Below are 16,917 nucleotides of genomic sequence, written 5' to 3'. Positions count from 1 at the left end.
CCCCTGGGTCCCCAGCTCCACCAAGGAGCGGTCTAGGCTTCTCTGCTTGGCTGCTTGGCACTCAGGGCCCCTGGGAAGGGCACCCCAGCCCCCCTGAGCCCCACCCAATCACTGGGGATCGGGTGCTGCCACCACCCCCCAGCCTTTGCCCAGAGTGCCCCTCCCACACGGGCACCAGGGGGCCTTCCCAGTTCCCCCCACCCCGGAAGGAACCTCGTCTTCCCTTGAGCTCCCACAGTGATTCATTCCTTGAGCTAGTGTTATTACAAACGCACGTGTGTCATGAGGACGTCTGTGGTCACGTGAGCAGCATATTCAGAGGAGAGGCAGGCCAGCCCCGTCACCTGTCCCACGGGGGCCATCTCCCTCAGAACTGTGGCCAGGACAGACTTGCCTCCTGTGAACCCAAGGTTCATGTCTCCCTTCCAGGAACAGGCCCTCTGTGACCCTCCCTCTTTCCTTTTTCACCCAGGCTGCCAGGGGGTCAGAATCAAATCTCACCTCCTATCAAGGCTACTCTGTTACTCTCCACAGGTGGTATCTGCCCCACCGGCGCCCCTTTCTATCTGCGCTGTTTTCCCTAGTTTCTCTGGACACACCTTGGGGTGACCGTTCAGCTTCTTCCTCGGGCAGACCTGTCGGTTCCCTGCCGGTGTGGATTAAACACCTACCCTAGTCACACCGGCATGTGAGCTAATCCTTATTAGCAAGGATTCAGAATAATCCCTTCTACTCAGAATATTCCTACCCTGCCCACCTCCAGAAAAGAGAGTGAGGTGGCCTGTAACCCAGGACCGTGAAGTTCATGGGGACAAAATGGAAAATCGGGCAGGGACAAGAGGTCTGAGGTTTGCCGCGAGTCGGCTCTGCACTGAGCCCGGAGCCCCGGGACCGCTGTGCACAGATGTCCCTCTGAGTGATGAGGCCGTGCCTCCCGCCGCGCCCTGAAACTGCCCCCGGACCTCTCTCCCTGTGGCCCCACAGACATCGACGAGTGCTCCTTCGAGCGGGCCTGCGACCACACTTGCATCAACTCCCCGGGCAGCTTCCAGTGTCTCTGCCACCGCGGCTACACGCTCTACGGGACCACCCACTGCGGAGGTCTGCAGCTCGCCCGCCAGGGCCACCTCCCCCCTGAGGCACGCGCCTGGCCGCACGGCCCCCCACACTGCGCCCCACACCCCGCACCCCGACCTGGACTCTGGATGGGCCTGGGAGGGCCTGGTGGGCAGAGGGGCTCAGCCAAGGGCAAGGTGGGAGGGTGGGAGGCGGGGTGCCAGGCCTCAGCCAGGCTGTGGGCTTTGGCCTGGAAGCAACAGCCTCTGGGGAACCCGACTCAGACAGGGAGGACACCGGGACAGAGCACCACAGTCGGCTTACTCCAGTGGAGGGGCTGACAGCAGAGAGGGGCAGGTCAATGGGGGCCCCCAAAGGAGGAGTACTGGAGTCAGGAAGAGCGGGGTCAGCATGTGCAAAGGCCCTGAGGCAGAGGGAGCGCAGAGGGACCGAGGGGCAGCCAGTGGGGCCAGAGCCCCATGAGGGAAGGGTTAGTGCCTGGTGCAGAGAGGACCCAGGGCTTCGTGAGCCCCAGGGGCCTTGAGGCTTTATTCTCAGCACCGGGAGAAGCCACTGGAGGGTCAAGGCAGGGATGTGACCTGTAAGTTCAAGTTCGTGTAAGGAGAGCCCTCCCACCACCCTGTGTTTAGGAGAGTGGAAGCCAGAGCACCCATGGGGACACGGCTCCGGACACGGGAGTGAGAGCCCCAGGGGCTCGAGCAGGCTGGGGAGGGATGTGGAGAGAGGGAGGGTTCCAGACGTACGGGCTTAGCGGGGGGCGAACCGTGTCTCCTCCTGTCCTGTGACCTGGGGTAGCCGCGCTTCCCCGTGGGGGGCAGCTGCAGCGGTTGGGTGGGCTCAGGCACAGCTGGTGCTGCGGGGAGCTACAGTTTTCTGGAGGGACTCCCAAAAGCCTGGCACCAGCTTTCACACACAGAGCTTCGGCCCAAAAGAAGGCAGGGCCTCAGGGAGACTTCCCAGGGCCCCGGGGCCCTTGCGGGAGGGGGAACGGGCTGGGAAGGGCATGTCCAAAGACCCGCACTGGGATGAGGCCTCAGGCCCCCGGGACCAGTGCTGGGCACTCCCGGCCCCTCCAAACCTGCTGACGGCTCTGTTTTGTGCCACTCTCTGCCCTGCCCCGAGAAGGGGCTCAGCTGCCCAAGTTCAGCAAACCACTGAGGTTCCTAGGGGAGGATGTGTGTTGGTGTCTGTGGGAGCCCTGTGTGTGTGTACGCACATGTGTAAGCTCTCTTGTGTGTCACATGCCGTGTGTGTGTGCAAGCTCATGTGTGTGTCATGCACCCTGTGTGTGTGTTTCTCTGTGTGTGTGTGCATGTGTGTGTGTGTGTGCAAGCTCGTGTGTCACACGCCCTGTGTGTGTCTGTCTGTATGTGTGTGTGCACATGTGTGTAAGCTCACGTGTGTGTCACGCGCAGCCTCTTGTCTGCATCCAGTGAGAGCCTCAGGCGAGGGTCAGGGTCCAGGGATTCTCGGCCTCCCACCCTGGTGTGTCCTGCCCTGCCAGCCCCGGGGGCGCCGTCCAGCCCGCCTCCTGCCCTGACGCCAGCCTGTGCCTCCAGATGTGGACGAGTGCAGCATGAACAACGGCAGCTGCGACCAGGGCTGTGTCAACACCAAGGGCGGCTACGAATGCGTCTGCCCCCCCGGGAGGCGCCTGCACTGGAACCGCAAGGACTGCGTGGGTGAGTGCCCGGGGGTGGGGTGCTCCTGGGCAGGTGCTCTGCTGCTCGCGGGCGGCTGATGGGACGGAGGCTGGAGCAAGGAGAGGGGTGCGGGGGGTGGGGGCACACTGGGTGTCAGCCTGGGGCACAGAAACGGAGAGCCGGGGGTCAGCGTGTGCTGACGCAGGAAGAGTGAGTCAGCACGCAGAGGAGCGCAGTGTGGGGGCCTCGGTTGCACCCCCGCCTTGTCCTGCCAAGGAGGCTAGTGGCGGGGAGGGGGTTACCCAGGTGCAGCAGCACCGGAGCCTGGCCTGGGGCGCACCTGGGTCTTTGCAAGCCGGCTACTTGCTCAGGGCCGCTGGCCCTGCGGTGTCTGGCTGGGAGGGCCTCCTGGAGAGCAGGGCTTCATGCACCCTCTGCGGGTGGGCTCTGGGGCCCAGGCCCTTCCAGGCTGAGTGCAGGGCAGGCCCCTGCCTCACGGGTTCCATAAACACATACTGACTACGCTGCATGCTGGGCCTCTCCTGGGGGCTGGGCCTGTCCTGGGTGCTGGGCCTGTCCTGGATGCTGGGGTTATGTCCCCGACACAACTTTCAGGGCCTTGTCCCGCCATGCTCTCACATCCCCTGGGCCACCAGAGTTAAGCCTTTGATTTTATTTTTCATCACTGAGTCCTGTATTTATTCGACTGTGCTGGGTGTTAGTCGCAGCATGTGGGATCTTCAGCCTTCACTGTGGCACGCAGACTTAGTTGTGGCATGTGGGATCCAGTTCCCTGACCAGTTCCCTCCCCTACACTGGGAGCTGGGAGTCTCCCAGTGCACTGGACCACCAGGGAAGTCCCAAGTTAAGCCTTTTAAATCTAAGTCAGCATTCGTCCCTCTCAACTCAGAGCCCTCCAGTGAGTCCTCTCCATGCAGAAGCAAAGCCAGGCTTCCTAGAGCGGTCCAGAGGCTGCTACCCCCCCCCACGCCCCCACTCACCCTCCACCCTCACCGTCCCCCCACCGCCCACGCTGGCCTCCCTGACCTCAAGGGCCCAGTCCCTCTGTGCACAGGCTCTTCTCTTGGCCTGGAGGACTCTACTCTTTGCAAGAGTCTGCTGAGTGGGGCAGGGCAGGGGGCACTTCCTGACCACAAACCCAGAGCAGAGCAGCAGCCAGCCCCGACTCTGTGCCCCCTCCCAACACTGCCCTTGCCTTTTTTCTCCCATCGCACTTCACAGCAGCCAGCCATTCTGTGTCCATCACGGTGCCTGCTGGGTGCTGTCAGTTGGTCCTCACTGAACGCACTCCACACACGCAGGCGGGTATTTTTGCTTGCCTTGTTCACTGCTGTCTTCCCAGCACCTGGGACAGAGCCTGGCAGCCGTGGGCCCTCAGCACATGCTGAGTGGATGTGGGACAGTGTCCAAGAATTGATGCCACCCCTCGGTACCTGAAGCCAAACAGCTGAATTTATTGCTCACTTCAGGAAGAATTGCCCCGCTGCCCAGACAGGGTCTTGCTGAGCAAAGCAAATCCTCTGGTTTTGTCTAGAGTCTAGGGGAAGAGCTTTCACGGGGTTGTGTTGGTCAGAGGCAGGATTAGGGGGTGTCAGTCTGAGGAGCACGCCTTTGCAGGGTGGAGCCTGGGTTGACTCTAGGCTCAGAAGCCTGAGCACTCAGTGAACTGGCCAAGAGTTGGCTGACTTTGGTTGTCATCAATTGATAGGCTTTCCGAGGCGTGTCCACTGATAATGAGGGTCGTGTGAGGGCTGGTGTTTACCGGTGACCAGAGCTATCAGGTACAGGCTTTCTCTAGGGATATGAGGACATTTCTTTTTTCTTTTTAATTCTCAGTCTCCATTTTGGTCGTCTCTCAGTCAGAGCTGCAGGAGGGGCCACCAGGGCTTGTCCAGTAGACCTGGAGTGGGGAGACAGACGGTGTGACGGCAGGCATTCCTAGAAGGTCCTGAAAGGTCCTCCAGAACTGTGATTTAAGAATTCCCAGGGTGGACCTGGAAACCCGGTCCCCCCAGCTCCCACGCCCACAGTGCGCAGGCCGCTCTCTCCTGGAGCCTCCATGATGACTGTCCCACCTCTCCTCTGCTGTGAATCCAGCTTCAGAATCACAAGCACAGACTCCCCTGGTTGCCCAGAAGAAGTTTCCAGGTGGTATTGTTACCACAGCTACCCTCCATGCCATGCCCCAGGCTGGACTATTCGCCGCATCTCCCAAAGTGAGGGGCACACTTTTGATGACCACGGGAGCTGCCCAGTCCCGAGGGATGGGGCCAAGAGCCCCCGCGGCCCGCTTCACCGGGTCATATCATTACGTCTCTCGGAACGTGTTCTACCCTCGGAGGCTTTGCAAGGAGGCATCATTCGCTGAGAGTCCTGGGGAGTCATTCGTTGTTACAGTCCAGAGCCCCACAGGGCAGTTAGCTGAGGGCCTGGGGTGGCACCGTGAGTCAGACTTCTGTATGAGACACACGGTCAACCTCATGAAACTGTAGGTATGCTGTCTGTGAGTGGCGTTGTGACAGATAGTCAAGATACATTGTGAGACAGCTGAATTGACCTCTCCCGGTCCAGGGGCATTTTACTTCTTTTTATGTATTGTCTACAAAGAGGATCATACTTAATTAGGTTTGTGTAGGGTACTTTGTGGCTTCCCTGGTACCTCAGCTGGTGAAAAATCCACCTGCAGTGCAGGAGACCCCGGCTCGATTCCTGGGTCAGGAAGATCCCCTGGAGAACAGATAGGTTACCTGTTCCAGTGTTCGTGGGCTTCCCTGGTGGCTCAGACAGTAAAGAATCAACCTGCAATGCAGGAGACCTGGGTTCAATCCCTGGGTTGGGAAGATCCCCTGGAGGAGGGCATAGCAGCCTGCTCTAATATTCTTGCCTGGAGAATTCCCATGGACAGAGGAACCTGGTGGGCTACAGTCCATGGGGTTGCAAAGAGTCAGACATGACTGAGCGACTGAGCACAGCATACTTAACACCTTTTTTCAATATTGGCTTCCCTAGCAATAGCTTGGGAGAACCGATTTAAAGAATCAGGCTGGTGGTTATCACTTAGTACAGCCTAGATCTAGATGAGCTATTATTTGCAAGGGAAACATGATGGGAGAAGTCAGAAATGCACGCCCTTAGACACACAGTGTGGGGAAACGTGACCGAAGGAATGAGGAACAAGGGAATGCAAAAGCGTGTGTGGAAATCAGTGGCTGCAAACATCTAGGAGAATTTATTCCAGCGGTCTTAGGCACAAGCCTCCACCCTGCGTAGCCATGGGCCAGTTCTGAGAATCTTGGGTAACAATCAGTTTCTGTGAACTGCTTTTGGAGGTTCTCTGAAAAACCTCAGACCTCTAAATGGTTGCTTTACAGTAAGTTCTGAAAAACGTTGTTTTTATTTTTCAAGAAAATTAGGGGTAATAAAGACCATGAAGTTTATGAGTAATTCATGAATAACTTTCCCAGTGAAATGCGTCTATATGTTGCTAAGTACATTAGTTTAAATATCCCAAATAAGGAATTTGGGGATAATATTTTGATAATATTTCAGTGCTGTTTTTTTTTTTTCCAACGAGAGCCTATTTCAGTTCATCCAGAAAGTAAATATACTATTCAGTTCAATTCAGTCGCTCAGTCGTGTCCGACTCTTTGCAACCCCATGATCCACAGCACGCCAGGCTTCCCCGTCCATCACCAACTCCCAGAGTTCACTCAAACTCACATCCATCGAGTCGGTGATGCCATCCAGCCATCTCATCCTCTGTCGTCCCCTTCTCCTCCTGCCCCCAATCCCTCCCAGCATCAGAGTCTTTTCCAATGAGTCAACTCTTCACATGAGGTGGCCGAAGTACTGGAGTTTCAGCGTTAGCATCATTCCTTCCAAAGAAATCCCAGGGCTGATCTCCTTCAGAATGGACTGGTTGGATCTCCTTGCAATCCAAGGGACTCTCAAGAGTCTTCTCCAACACCACAGTTCAAAAGCATCAATTCTTCTGTGTTCAGCTTTCTTCACAGTCCAACTCTCCCATCCATACATGACCACTGGGAAAACAGTAGCCTTGACTAGATGGACCTTTGTTGGCAAAGTAATGTCTCTGCTTTTGAATATACTATCTAGGTTGGTCATAACTTTCCTGCCAAGGAGTAAGCGTCTTTTAATTTCATGGCTGCAATCACCATCTGCAGTGATTTTGGACCCCTCCAAAATTACGTGTATTTGTGGCCATGAAGTGTATGTGCGGATGCTCAGAGGGCCCCTGAGGGGGTGGTTCCAGTCCGGGTCCTATCTTTACACTTTCCCCAGGATTCTGACAGTCGCAGCCACACCATGGCCTGGCCATGTCCTCTCCCCTGGAAGAGCCTCGCACCCACACTGTCTCATTGCCACCACCAGTCTGTCCCTACAAGGAAGGAAGCGTGGTCTTAGGGCGATGCTAGCAGACACCTGCGGGAGCTGGTCTGGTGGTCCCAGGGGTCGCCTGGCTCCACCAGCTGTCATCCCTCACGGGTCTTAAAAGGTGATTGCTCGCCCTGCTCCCTGGCAGAGTAGGAGGCCAGACACAGTGTGTGGTGGAACCCGTGGTCCCCTTGGTCCTTGCCCGAGGACTTTGGCCTGAGCAGCATCACCACATGACGATCCGAAAAACATTCCCTCTAACATCCATTGAAGGCGGGAGGAGAAGGGGACGACAGAGGATGAGATGGTTGGATGGCATCACCAACTCGATGGACATGAGTTTGAGTAAACTCCGGGAGTTGGTGATGGACAAGGAAGCATGGCGCGGCACAGTCCATGGGGTCAAAAAGAGTCAGACACAACTGAGCGACTGAACTGAACTGGACATGCATGAATCCTCCAGCCTGGAGGGGCTCTGACTGACTCTAAGCCTGAACTTGCAGCCTCTCTACCATGTTAAGTCCCTAAACAGAAAAGGCAAAGATACACACACAGGTGGATGCATGCCACCTTAGGATGCTCTGAAAACAGAGAGGTTTCCTGCCCATAATCAGAGATGGACGTTCAGTTCAGTATAGTCGCTCAGTCGTGTCCGACTGCTTTGGACGCCATGGACGGCAGCACGCCAGGCCTCCCCGTCCATCACCAGCTCCCAGAGTTTACTCACACTCATGTCCGTTGAATCGGTGATGCCATCCAACCATCTCATCCTCTGTCGTCCCCTTCTCCTCCTGCCTTCAATCTTTCCCAGCCTCAGGGTCTTGTCCAGTGAGTCAGTTCTTTGCATCAGGTGGCCAAAGGATTGGAGTTTCAGCTTCAGCACGAGTCCTTCCAATGAGTATTCAGGGTTGGTTTCCTTCAGGATGGCCTGGATATGACTCTCAGGGTGTCTTCATTTTTATTCCTAAGTCCTATCAGCAAAACAGTGTTAAGCTGGGATTCGATGTGGAGCATCCACAAGGTCTGTTCTGTGTATGAATCCTTGGGAAGTACAGACACACGAAGGTGAGTGTCTCCTCCAGGAAGGGCTAGGAGAGGGAATTCCCTGTGGTCCAGGGGTTAGGACTTGGGCTGAAGCTGGGCCTTGGTCAGGAACTAAGATCCCGAAAGCCTTGCAATGTGGCTGAAAAAAAGAACAGGTACAAGAGTTGCTCAATGGCGGTGTGAGGAACCAGACACCATAAGGAGTTCGCTGACAAGCAGAAAAAGTACGGGAGGGATTGTGCTACATATGGTTCCTTCAGACTTGAAGGCGGTTCCAGTACAAGGTCCGAAGACGTTCCGACTACTTTATCCCAGGCTGTGATTATTCTGAGGCAGCGGGGACAAGCTTTCCTCACAGATGCGTCCTGCGTTGTTGAGTTTGTCCCAAGAGCCTGGCCTAATTTTTGCATGTTGACACAAAAATAAAAAAAAGAAAGGTTTATAGTAATCTGGGCTGCTCCAGTTGCTGTGGCAAGTTTGCCCCACGGATTCTGTTTTTTGATCATACGTAAGAGAGGTATGTTAAGGCTCCCATCGGCGATGATCTGAGTCAGGGGGAGGAAGATTTTCTGAGACTTCAAAAAATCACCCCTCCGGTGTCTTTCAGCTGCCAGCTCCATCTGCAGTGTAGGTCCCCCCCCCCACACATGCCAGGGCTTTGACGCAGGGAAAGGAGGCTCATCTGATGACGATCCCAGAGGAGCAGGTGCAGGCTGGGACTCAGGAAAGAACTGACGATGGTTAGAAAGGCCCACCTCTGAGTGGTTTTAATAAACCAAAGCAAATCAAGTTCATGTCCCCTTAAGCCTCCTGCCGCTCCCAGATTTTCAAATATGCCTCTTCCCTGCCTTCTGTCATATTCTCTCACAACCAGGTATTCTTACTTTAAGGCAAATGTACATTTTTCCTCCTCTTTAATTTATTACTTTTTAGGGGGGGTGCTCCAAAATCACTGCAGATGGTGACTGCAGCCATGAAATTAAAATACACTTGCTCCTTGGAAGAAAAGTTATGACCAACCTATACAGCATATTAAAAAGCAGAGACGTTACTTTGCCAACAAAGGTCTGTATAGTCAAAGTTATGGTTTTTCCTGAAGTCATGTATGGATGTGAGAGTTGGACAATAAAGAAAGCTGAGCACCGAAGAACGGATGCTTTTGAACTGTGGTGTTGGGGAAGACTCTTGAGAGTCCCTTGGACTGCAAGGAGATCCAACCAGTCCATCCCAAAAGAAATCAGTACTGAATATTCATTGGAAGAACTGATGTTGAAGCTGAAACTCCAATACTTTGACCACTTGATGCAAAGAGCTGACTCATTTGAAAAGACCCTGATGCTGGGAAAGATTGAAGGTGGGAGGAAAAGGGGACAACAGAGGATGAGATGGTTGGATGGCATCACTGACTCGATGGACGTGAGTTTGGGTAAACTCTAGGAGTTGGTGATGGACAGGGAGGCCTGGCGTGCTGCAGTCCGTGGGGTCACAAAGAGTCAGACACGACTGAGCGACTGAACTGAACTGAACTGAACTGAGTTTGCCGTCCCTCTTGTTTTTTGTGTGCTGTGCTAAGTTGCTTCGGTCATGTCCGACTCTTTGCGACCCTATGGACTATAACCCACCAGGTTCCTCAGTCCATGGGATTCTCCAAGCAAGAACACTAGAGTGGGTTGCCATGCGATTCTCCAGGGGATTTTCCCGACCCAGGGAGAGAACCTGTGTCTCTTGTGTCTGCTGCATTGGCAGGCAGGTTCTTTACCCCTAGCACCACCTGGGAAGCGACTTTAAACATCTTTCTGAGGGTTTCCATGTTCCGAGATGGTTAAGATGGATGGTAGGCATGGTGGAGTCAGATCTCCCCTGCATGAGAGCTGAGCAAGCTAGCCCGGCCCTGTTCTGTGGGCACCCACAGGAGACATTAGACCCCCAGATCAGAGTCCAACGGTCTCTGAGCCCAGAGCTCAGCAAGCAGCCCCCTAGGTCTCATCCACCCAGAGGATGCTATGCAGACAGGGAGCCTGCATCCCAGCTGAAGGACACCCAGCTTGGGGAACTCATCACTCACTATTACAGTGAACGGAAGCCAGGCTGCTCTTGTCTGGAGGGAGATGAGACCTCACTCCTAGAGGTTGCTCACTGCAAACGAACCCCCGAGAGATGGCCCTGGAAAAGATCCGGCAGTGCTCTGCTTCCTCCGTGTCCCCAGAAGGATGTGCGGGTATGTGCAGGGCAGGGGCAGTGGCCCCCCGCACACAGGAAAGCCGTGTGGTTCATCTGCAGTTGTTGACGACCCCCTCTAGGAAGTCGGAGCAAGTACAGGGAACTGCTAGGGGTTGATGTCTGCCTTGGAAGGTTGGGGGTGGATGGTCGTCCTCTGTTTCTTAACCAGAGAGAACACTGGCTCATCCAGCGGCCCTTTCGGTTTGGATTATCTGCAGGTGTTTTTGTTCATAGCTTCTTGATTCTTTGGGAACAGGGGACTTCTGGTCTTGTGTTTATTGGGGGGCTGGATGTTTTATCTGGAGAGCCATGAGTCTGTTTCTATTTCTAGATGGTTTACCTTCTAAGACTCCTTTTGAAAATGTTTAGGCACATGTTGAAGCTCATCCAAACTGGCAATTCCCCACTGCAGTGTCTTAATCCAGCTAAGTCTCCAGTGTTCACCCGTTCTCGGGGCGACTCCACCACTGCTGATGGACTCAGACGGTGGTGACTATCCCAGAGGCAGGTGTCACCGATCAATTCTAGAAGGTCCTATGAGACCAGTTCTCGTGTCTACTTTGCCTATAGAACTGTCAGTCTTTTTCCTAGGGGTCTGGGGAAAATGTTTTATCCTCAAAAGCTAAACACGTGAGAAACTCTGAAGAGCTCAGTTCAGGACATCTTCAAACACCTAGTGGATGTGTCTGGGGTCTGCCCCAGAGAGGGTTCCCAGTGGCCCTCCCGTGTTTCGAGGTCGGTCACTACCAAGAAGCCCATGTCCATTTCCAGCCATTCGTTTCCCCGGGTGGGCAGGGACCGCTGCTGGAGAGGGTCCAACCCCGCACTCAGGTCTGGGCGCAGTGTGACCCTTCTCGCAGACAGCGTGGACCGGGGTCGGGGGAGCGCGCCTCTCCCCGGGCCCAGTGTCCTCCTGCATCCAAATGGGTGTGGACTCTGCCGTTCCGCAGCCCCCTCCCACCAAGACGGTCTGGCCAGGGCACCGACGGGCGGCGGGAGTTCCTCTTGGTTCACGCTCAGGGGCCTGCCGGCTCCTAAAGGCCTTCCCCGGTCCCTCAAGCCCTCTCGTGTGTCTTCCTTCTCCCCAGAGACGGGCAGGTGCCTCTCCCGGGCCAAGGCCTCACCCCCGGCCCAGCTGTCCTGCGGCAAGGCGGGCGGTGTGGAGAGCTGCTCCCTTGCCTGCCCTGGCCACACACTCTTCATGCCAGGTAACTGAGGCTGTCCTGGGGAAGGGGCGGCGGAGAGGGGGGCAGGGCTGTGTCCCCCCGGGATCCAGCCCCCGCTCCCTGCTGCTCTCTAAGAAAGGACCCCAGCAGAGGACCCCCGGCCCTGGTCACTGAGTGGTCCTGGGCAGCTGTCTGGCTTTCTGGGGGCCACAGCGTCCTCCTCAAAAGCACAGTGGTCTCGTTTCTGCCCAGACACTTAGCCTGTGGTCGTGGAGCAGGAATGAGTGGACGTAAGGGTCAGTCCCGACCGTCGTTGTATTTAGTGACCCCCCGGAGGCCCCTAGGATCTGGGGTGCTGGGAGAGAGGGGCACCCAGGCCCGCTTCACCACTGGCCTCTCCACAGACTCGGACAACAGCTACAGCCTGAGCTGCGGTGTCCCCAGCCTCCAGGGCAAGGCGCTCCAGAAACGCAACGTCACTAGCTCCAGCGCCGGGCCCAGCTGCTCAGGTAGAGTCCCCAGCCTGTCCAGGCTGCAGCTCACCCGCGTGACCCGGCACCAGCAGGGTCATGGAGGGGTCACCAGCGGAGGGGCATGGCCCGGGAAGGTCTCCCGACCTGGCGCCTGCCCCATATGGCTCAGGGTGCTGGGGAGCTCAGAGCAGGGCCAGGACCCAGAAGCGGCCAGTCTGCAGGCCGAGGCCCAGCCCAGGGCCGGTGCACCACCGAAGGGCCTGCCCGCCTCTGAGGCTCTGGGCCACGGATCCAGAGTCGTTCTGTGACCCTAAAGTGAGTGCTGTGAGTCTGTGGATCTCAGATTCCGTTTCAGGGAAATGAGTCACATGTGCTGTGACATGAGGTTGTACAAGCTCCCGGAGTCGGGGCTCTGCTGGGAGACCCCGCCCCAGGAGTTCCAGAAACACACACGCTCTTGGCCCCCGGGGCGCAGCCAGCTCCACGCAGCCGGAGGTGGTGCTTCGGCAGCCCTCCCTGTTTGGGATGCTGGACTCAGTGACATGTCTGATGCATACGCCGTGTGACGCCAAGCTGCCGTGGCTCCAGGAGTCTTTACCGTGGGCTCTGTGAGCTGCTCTCGGAAGGAGTCAGGGCTCTGCGCATCTACGTCGCTTCCAGGCCCCTCCCTCCCGCACTCCCCTCTCCCGCGTGTGCTGCCCCTTTTCCCGAAGGCACGAGCCACGTAAACTCGCTCTGGTGATGAGGGAGAAGGCGGGAGGCTTGCCTTTCTTCCTCCGCAGACCTCTGGCTGGCTGACCTATGGCTTGAGCTCGGCCCCACCGTCCATACTCGCACTTTCTCAGGGAGAGACGTCAGCCCGCAGAGGTCCCCACCCCCAGCTCCCAGGGGACACGGCCCCCCCAGCGGGCCCCTTCACCCTCAGGCCCTCCCTCTCTGCCGTGCCTGGGCCCCTCCACCCCCCTGTCCACGGAGAGGCCACCACTGGGTGTGGGCTTTCCCCAGGTGCCCCCACCGCCCTCATCAGGCAGAAGGCACGCTTCAAGATCCGAGACGCCAAGTGCCGCCTCCAGCCCCGAAGCCGGGAGCCAGCCAAGGAGGCCCCGAGGCAGCTGCTGCTGGGTGAGTGGGCCATCCCAGTGCCAGCCCATGTGGTGGGCAGTGGGGCCCTCGGGGCCCCCCTGTTGCCCCGCAGACCGCGGTGGTGTCCCTGGGGATGAAAGCCAGCGTGCCAGCAGAAGACCATCCCCACGGCCCCTCTCTCCACCTCACCCCGGGGTTCAGCGAGCTCCCCCCAGAGCAAGGCTTTCTGCCAGCTCATGTCCAAGTGGAAGGAGCCCTTTCTTGAATGAGGGTGGCCAAGAAGGGCGTTCCAGGCAGGGGACCTCCACGGGGAAAGCCAGAGAGCAGGGCCAAAAGAAAGCACGCCAGCTCTGTTTGCTGAAACCTGACAAAGCCGGGCACTCGGCAGGCCTAACCTGGGCCAGGTCACCCCGAGCTGGGGATGCACGGCCTCACTAAGGGAGACGCTCCAGGGGCCCCACGGGCAGCGCTGTGAGGGCCTCGATGGGGTGGGTACAGGGTTCCGTCCCCCAGGGCCCATCCTGAGACCCTGGCCTTCTCCAGCCTGTGTGCCCGTCTGAGCCTGGACTCTTAGGCAAGGCGGGACCCCCGCTCCCCGCCCCCTGCCACCTTTTCCACAGTGGCCCCTTCCTTGTCCAGAAAACTGCCACCTGACCTTTGTGACCCTCAAGTGTGACTCCTCCAAGAAGAGGCGCCGCGGCCGGAAGTCTCCATCCAAGGAGGTGACCCACATCACGGCCGAGTTCGAGGTGGAAACAAAGGTGGAAGAGGCCTCAGGTGGGTGAGGGGTCCCCTCGCGAGGTGCTGAGAGCCTCCACGAGGACGGCAGATGGGGAGGGCAGGCGGGGATCCGCTGGGCCTGAAGCCAGGCCCCCACTCCAGCCACGATGGCTCCGGGATGTGGAGGCTGGCCAGGCAGGCGGGGGAGCTGGCCCCAGAAGTGGGGCCTCAAAGCAGCTGCGCAGCCCAGGGTGGAGAAGGAGGCCGGGGCCGCAGCAGGAGCAGGCCTGGGGCTGCAGGGAGGGCCACGCCACCTCTCCCCTCCCTTCCGTCCTCACCCGGACCAGGCAGGTCCTCCCCAGGACCGCGAACCCAGCACCGGTCTCTCCCAGGTTCCAGAAGGGGCCTTGTGGGCTGGACTGTGTTCCTCATTTCCCTCCACGCTGTAAATGAGTGTTGAGCTGTGACAGAGGAGCGGAGGTCTTTGAGCAAGTGTGTGCAGGGCATGCCTGGCCCTGGACGCTACAGAAACAGGGGACAAACCCTGGTCCCCATGCTGGCGGCACCGCCAGTCATGGAGGGGGCAGGGAGGGGGCACACACCCACCCAGGGCCAAGGGAGAGGCTGGATGGTGGGCGTGTAAGAACGAACGGGGTGCAGTGCTCAGGGCCCTCCCCAAGAGAGGGGCCACAGGACCCCCAAGACGCAGTGCCGTCTGGACCAGGACCTAAAATCACAGTTCACCAAGTGGAAGCAGGTGGCAGGGATGGTGTTTAGGCGGAGGGAATAGAAGAGGCCCAGAGGCAGAGAGAGCGGGGGGTGTTCAGGAGATGAGGCGCGGGGAAGGGCGGCCAGAAGGCGGAGTTCACGGCAAGTCTGAGTGCGGGGCATCAAGGCTAGCAAGGCACAGGGCTCCAGGCCACGAGGGGCCCCGGGTTCAAGGTCGGAGGGCTGTAACGCTGTGCTGGAGACAGAGGCAGCCTCACGGGTGTTGGTGTGGCTGGAGGGGCTCCCATGAGGGTGCTGTGCCCGGCAAGGGAAGATGCATCGCAGTGGCAGAAGCCTACCCGCTTCTCAGATCTGCTTCGGGGCCTCGAACTGCTCACACCTCTCGGAGCCTGGGTCCCCAGCCTGTCAGACGTTCCAGCCCTCCTGCGTCCCTCTCCAGCACTGCTGCTGCTGCTGCTTCGGGAAAGCTCCCCGAGCAGAGGCCCGGCTGCGTCCGCATCTGGCGGAGGGGGGCATGTGGTGGCGGAGGCCTCTCCCGGGGGAGGTGGCGAGCCTGGGTCTCGCCCGCCCCTGCAGACACCTGTGAGGCCGACTGCGTGCGGAGGCGAGCGGAGCAGAGCCTGCAGGCCGCCATCAAGACCCTGCGGAAGTCCCTGAGCCGGCAGCACTTCTCCGTGCAGGTCGCGGGCACCGAGTACGAGCTGGCCCAGCGGCCGGCCAAGGCCCCAGAGGGCCCGGGGACCTGCGGCCCCGGCCACGCGCCGCAGGACGGCAAATGCGGTGAGTCCCTGCCCGTCACCTGCAGTCTACCTCTGTCCATCCAGCCCAGGTCACAGCTCACAGGGGAGACAGACACGTTGGGAGGGGACGGGGGACAAGGAGGCCCCCCAAGGGAAGCACTTAGATGCGATGGCTGGTGTTAGGTAGCAACCCCCGCCCCTGGAGGGCAGGCAGGAAGAGCAAGGTCAGCAAGGCCCCCGCCAAGGGGCATGGAGGGTGTGGGGCCAGTGTGAGTGGCTAGAGGAGGCTTACCGGAGGAGGTGAGTGGGAGCCAAGGGCAGAGGAGGAGCCTGGCAGAGATGCCTGCGAGGCTGAGGGCTTCCTGGGGGGGCGGCCATGCTGCAAGGAGCAAGGGGGGCACTCGGCCACAGCAGGCCCAGGACAGGCAGCCAGGTCTCATGAAAGAGGCTGGTGACCAGTGCCCCTAGCGATCAGTGCCCCAGAACCAGCGCATCAAGTTGGGGACGGTTTTAGAGCCAGCCGCAGGGGGCTGGGAGGTGAACCCTGCAAGAGTCCTTGTTCTAGCGGGGTCCATGGTTACATGGGAAAGAAGGCAGGCAGCCAGCAGGCAAACACACCCTCAGGACAGAATAGAGCCTGGCCGGCCCGGGGCGGCCCTGGGCGCCGTGGGTTGATGCTCTAGACCGTACTGAGTGGGCGCAGCCTCACCCGCCCTCAGCTGCGGGACGGCCGAGGTGGGGGGCGGTGGAGGAGGAGGGGAGACCTGGCGAGAGATGATGGGGCCTGGAAGCAGGGGCAGCAGGAGAGGCGGACGTGGGAGAGAGAGCCAGAGAGCACGCTTTGGAGGGGGAGGTGGGGGAGAAGGAGGCTTCCAGGACGGCTCCCGGGGCGTGGGCCACCTGGGCAGAGGGGCCGTGGTTTTCTGATCTGGGGGAACGTGGGGGAGAGGGGTCGGAAGAGGTGGGGTTCCAGGCGTCCCGGCTAGCTTGAGAAGCTCGTGAGTCACCCTCAGGGAGGTGCTGACTGGCGTGGAGACACACTCCCAGAGCGGACGGCGGGGGAGAAGGCAGGATCCGGGCGGCGGGGGCAGACAGGGCAGGAGGCAGAGTGCTGCCCCGAGACTCGGGGAGGGCGCGGGGCTGGCGGTGCTACCCTTCATGCGTTTTGAATAAATTGCTCTGAAACCATTTCAAACTTGCAGAAACGTTGCCAGACAGAACAAAGAATGTCCACGTTTGCTTTGTCCAGAGTCCCCCGTTGGGGACGGCTAACAGCATTTGCTCCATAATGCTTTCGTGCGCGCACGCGTGTGTGTGTCTGTGTGTGTGTGTGGCAGAGGGGGTGGGGCACATCTGTGTGTTTTATACAACCACGAGTTCGTACCAGCACCTCCGATTCAATACCTTCGGTTTCTTTGTAACCTTGCTTTTTCATTTCCATGTTTCTGAATATCTTGTTCAGGGAGATGTCCACCTCCCTTCCTCCTTATCTTCCCAGCCTGTTTCCTTGTCTCCTCGTCAGTGTGCTTACGTGATCAGTGCCGCCAGCTTCCCCGGGCTCTCCTCAGTCCCGCATCTCTGTACCCTCAGCCCCTCGGGGCCCCGT

At 58.6% G+C, this 16,917-nt stretch overlaps 1 protein-coding gene across 2 annotated transcripts in view; it reads left to right on the top strand.

Moving 5' to 3' along the window:
- The window catches only part of SCUBE1 (signal peptide, CUB domain and EGF like domain containing 1), a 126,863-nt gene that overhangs the window by 93,876 nt on the left and 16,070 nt on the right, over positions 1-16,917 (top strand). For both annotated transcript variants that reach the window (XM_018048877.1, XM_018048876.1), the window contains 7 exons: positions 985-1,101; positions 2,637-2,759; positions 11,489-11,608; positions 11,971-12,075; positions 13,045-13,161; positions 13,762-13,899; positions 15,148-15,351. In XM_018048877.1, the coding sequence (XP_017904366.1) occupies positions 985-1,101; positions 2,637-2,759; positions 11,489-11,608; positions 11,971-12,075; positions 13,045-13,161; positions 13,762-13,899; positions 15,148-15,351 (924 nt within the window). The remainder of the gene's footprint in view (positions 1-984; positions 1,102-2,636; positions 2,760-11,488; positions 11,609-11,970; positions 12,076-13,044; positions 13,162-13,761; positions 13,900-15,147; positions 15,352-16,917) is intronic.

Source organism: Capra hircus, chromosome 5, assembly GCF_001704415.2.
Source record: "Capra hircus breed San Clemente chromosome 5, ASM170441v1, whole genome shotgun sequence".
Lineage (NCBI taxonomy): Eukaryota > Metazoa > Chordata > Mammalia > Artiodactyla > Bovidae > Capra > Capra hircus.
The sequence above is the reverse complement of the archived record's forward strand: the minus strand, read 5'-3'. Positions and strand labels throughout refer to the sequence as shown.